Raw genomic sequence first — 4,302 nt, forward strand, 5'->3', positions numbered from 1 at the left:
GGGTTACCCCCTCCAAGACCCTGTAATAGGGGTCACATATCCACAGCCTCCTGTTTGTCAAAACTTTGTAGACCTCACCTGGAGTCACACAAACACAGGTTCCATGGTGACTCCCTCGCAGACCCTGCACCTGGAATCACATATTCACAGGCTCCAGGGTGACCCCCTCGGAAATCCTGTACCTGAGATCACATATCTACAGTCTCCAGGGTGAATCCCATCCCCACACACTGTCTGAGTGGAATCATCCAGTCTCCCATGAGACCCCCATGTCAAGAACTTATCCCTTGTGCTAGAAGTCTACATTCTCCAGGGTGACATTATCTCCCACACCCTGCACTTTGGGTAACATATTCACAGTCTCCAAGGTGACCTTACCTCCCAGACCCTTTACCTGGGGTCACATGTGCAAATTATCCAGGATTCCCACCACTCCAACACCCTGCACCTGGGACAAAAGCCCACAGTCTCAAGCGTGACCCCCTATCTGACCATGTTCCTGGGGTACATGGCCAGAATCTCCAGGATGATCTTGAAAGGTATTGCTGAACCACGCAAAGACACTGGAATTCTTGGCCTCCAGAGGAGAAGAATTCAATTCGGGGCCAGAGACGAGGCTTGATTGCTTAGAGCTTTTGTGTAATAAAGTTGTATTAAAGTATAAAGGAGATAGAGAAAGCTTCTGACATAGGCCTCAGAAGGGGGCAGAAAGAGTAGCCCCTTGCAACTGTTAGCAATGGAATTATATAGCTCAGATGGTAAAGCATCTGTCTGCAATGCTGGAGACCCAGGTTAGATCCCTGGGTCAGGAAGATCTCCTGGAGAAGGAAATGGCCACCCACTCCAGTACATTTGCCTGGAAAATCCCATGGACAGAGCAGCCTGGTAGGCTACAGTCCATGGGGCCACAAAGAGTTGGACACGACTGAGCAACTTTACTTTAGTTTTAATTAGTTATTCAGATCAGTTCAGTTCCGTTCAGTCGCACAGTCATGTCTGACTCTTTGGGACCCGATGAATCACAGCACGCCAAGCCTCCCTGTCAGTCACCAACTCCCGGAGTTTACTCGACCTCATGTACATTGAGTCGGTGATGCCATCCAGCCATCTCATCCTCTGTCATCCCCTTTTCCTCCTGTCCCCAATCCTTCACAGCATCAGGGTCTTTTCCAATGAGTCAGCTCTTCGCACCAGGTGGCCAAATTGTTGGAGTTTCAGCTTCAGAATCAGTCGTTCCAATGAACACCCAGGACTGATCTCCTTTAGGATGGACTGGTTGGATGTCCTTGCAGTCCAAGGGACTCTCAAGAGTCTTCTCCAACACCACAGTTCAAAAGCATAAACGCGACTCCATTCCCCAGCAGGCTCAGTGTGTAACGTGCACTATGGAGCCGCTAGTCGCAGAGCTGAAGCAGAAGATTGAGGACACGTTGTGCCCTTTTGGCTTCGAAGTTTACCCCTTCCAGGTGGCATGGTACAATGCACTCCTGCCTCCAGCCTTCCACCTGCCCCTGCCAGGACCCACACTGGCCTTCCTGGTACTCAGCACACCTGCCATGTTTGACCGGGCCCTCAAGCCCTTCCTGCAGAGCCGCCACCTCCAACCACTGACTGACCCTGTGGACCAGTGTGTGGCCTACCACCTGGGCCGAGTTAGAGAGAGCTTCCCAGAGCTGCAGATAGAAGTCATCGCTGACTACGAGGTACACCCCAACCGTCGCCCCAAGATCCTGGCCCAGACAGCAGCCCATGTAGCAGGGGCTGCTTACTACTACCAACGACAGGATGTGGAGTCTGACCCTTGGGGGACCCAGGTCAGAGGGCAAGTATGAGCAAATAGGGGCTGAGAAAGAAAATGAAGTAAAAATCCCTCAAGATTTCAAGTCCCACGAATTCCCTGGTGGTCTAGTCGTTGGGATTCCAGGTTTTCACTGCCATGGTCCTGGTTCAGTCCGTGGTTAGAGAACTGAAATCCTGCTAACCATGTGGCACCGCAAAAAAAGAAAAATTTCAAGTCCCATTCTTCTACCTTCCCTGGGTAAAGGAGCTGCTGGGCATAATCCAGGACAAGAGTGCACCATGGTCAATGATCCAGTTCCACAATTTGTCTACTTGCAGACACATCAGGTCAGAGAAAGTGAAGTGTTAGTTGCTCAGTTGTGTCCAGCTCTTTGCTTTGCAATCCTATGGACAGTAGCCCACGAGGCTCCTGTACACAGAATTCTCTGGGCAAGAATACCCAGGGGATCGTCCCAATCCAACCCAGGGACTAAACCCGTGTCTCCTTCACTGGCAGGCAGTTTACCATCTGAGCCACCAGGGATCAGGCTAGAGAACTATTCTCTTATTCTGTGACAGAATGGAGCAGGTAGAGCTGTGATTAAACCCACGGTGAAACTGGGAAGCTGAGGTTCAGTTTAAGGAAACTCTGCCTGGGGCCAGTGACTTCATGAAGTGTTAACGGAGTAGGGGAGCCCAGCCAAGACTAACAGAAGTTCACGTCTGTGTGTACGCAGCACAGCTTGTGGGATCTTAGTTCCCTGACCAGGGACAGAGCCTGGGACCTTGGCAGTGACAGCGTGGGGTCCTAGCCATTGGACCACCAGGAAATTCCCTGACAGGCTCACATGTAGAATCACTCTGTTGAATGAGAAATAAGTGAACTAGCTTGCACTGATGGTAGTTATTGGTGCCCATATGACCACCATGACCTTGCTTTCTTTTTACCCTCTCCCCAGCACATAGCAGGTGTGTGCATACATCCCAGGTTTGGGGGCTGGTTTGCCATCCGAGGGGTGGTGCTGCTGCGAGGAATAGAGGTGCCGAATCTGCCACCCACAAAGCCCCTTGACTGTGTACCCACAAGAGCTGACCGCATAACCCTGCTTGAACGCTTCAATTTCCATTGGCGTGACTGGACTTACCGGGATGCTGTGATACCTCAGGAGCGCTACTCAGAAGAGCAGAAGGTGTACTTTTCCACTCCTCCTGCCCAACGCTTGGCCTTACTGGGCTTGCCCCAGCCCTCAGAGGAGCCTAGCTCTCCATCCCAAGAGCTTCACTTCACTACACTGTTACCCAAGAAGCCTCAGAATCCCAGGAGAGGCTGGCTCAGCCCCACAGCTTCCCCACCTACCTCCCCCGGTCCCTGATACCTTCCCTGCCTGTGGGATACTCATTTAGGGCACTGGCACCTGTTAAAGACTTTTACACTACTATTAATATTTTGCCAGGGAAGAAACTTATTTTGGGTATAAAATAATTATTTTTGATTAAGAATTATAGTAGAGATCCTAAATGAAATGAAAATAACAAGGCTCAGGAAAGTTTGGTTAAGACAGAAGACCAACAACAACAACAAAAAGAAGACCAAAGTAGATCCAGACCTCCCACCTGCCTTGGAATATGGGATCACTACCTGTTACCATTTCTCTGCAGTGCTTCAAAATGCTACCTGTTGCAGGGCCTGAGGAGGAACTATCCCCTAAATAATAGTACCTGCTTCAGAGGGTTATCATGGTGACTGAATAAATGTGAAATTGCTTAGCAAAAAAAAAAAAAAAAAAAAACAAAAGCATAAACGCTTCAGTGCTCAACTTTCTTCACAGTCCAATTCTCACATCCATACATGACCACTGGAAAAACCATAGCCTTGACCAGATGGACCTTTGTTGGCAAAGTAGTGTCTCTGCTTTTTAATATGCTATCTAGGTTGGTCATAACTTTCCTTCCAAGGAGTAATTTTCTTTTAATTTCATGGCCACAATCACCATCTGCAGTGATTTTGGAGCCCAAAAAGATAAAGTCTGACACTGCTTCCTCTGTTTCCTCATCAATTTCCCATGGAGTGATGGGACCTGATGCCATGATCTTAGTTTTCTGAATGTTGAGCTCTAAGCCAACTTTTTCACTCTCCTCTTTCACTTTCATCAAGAGGCTTTTTAGTTCTTCTTCACTTTCTGCCATAAGGGTGGTGTCATCTGCATGTCTGAGGTTATTGATATTTCTCCTGGCAATCTTGATTCCAGCTTGTGCTTCTTCCAGCCCAGCATTTCTCATGATGTACTCAGCATATAAGTTAAATAAGCAGGGTGACAACGTACAGTCTTGACGTACTCCTTTTCCTATTTGCAACCAGTCTGTTGTTCCACATCCAGTTCTAACTGTTGCTTCCTGAACTGCATACAGATTTCTCAAGAGGCAGGTCAGGTGGTCTGGTAGTCCCATCTCCTTCAGAATTTTCCTCAGTAAATTGTGATCCACACAGTTGAAGGCTTTGGCATAGTCAATAAAGCAGAAATA

The 4,302-nt window shown here is 48.6% G+C and overlaps 1 protein-coding gene across 1 annotated transcript; it reads left to right on the plus strand.

Moving 5' to 3' along the window:
• The first annotated feature begins 1,352 nt into the window (after window positions 1–1,352).
• Window positions 1,353–3,559, plus strand: LOC133050935 (cyanocobalamin reductase / alkylcobalamin dealkylase). The gene is made up of 2 exons (XM_061135241.1): window positions 1,353–1,814; window positions 2,739–3,559. The coding sequence occupies exons 1-2, from the start codon at window positions 1,386–1,388 to the stop codon at window positions 3,150–3,152; spliced, it is 843 nt and encodes a 280-aa protein (XP_060991224.1). The 5' UTR covers window positions 1,353–1,385; the 3' UTR covers window positions 3,153–3,559.
• Window positions 3,560–4,302: the final 743 nt, after the last annotated feature.

The sequence above is a fragment of the Dama dama genome, chromosome 33, assembly GCF_033118175.1.
Source record: "Dama dama isolate Ldn47 chromosome 33, ASM3311817v1, whole genome shotgun sequence".
NCBI lineage: Eukaryota > Metazoa > Chordata > Mammalia > Artiodactyla > Cervidae > Dama > Dama dama.

Coding starts and splice junctions, on each gene's coding strand:
- LOC133050935 (XM_061135241.1), top strand. CDS start 1,386: ATGGAGCCGCTAGTCGCAGAGCTGAAGCAGAAGATTGAGGACACGTTG. Junction 1,815..2,738: donor CTGACCCTTGGGGGACCCAG/GTCAGAGGGCAA, acceptor CCCTCTCCCCAG/CACATAGCAGGTGTGTGCAT.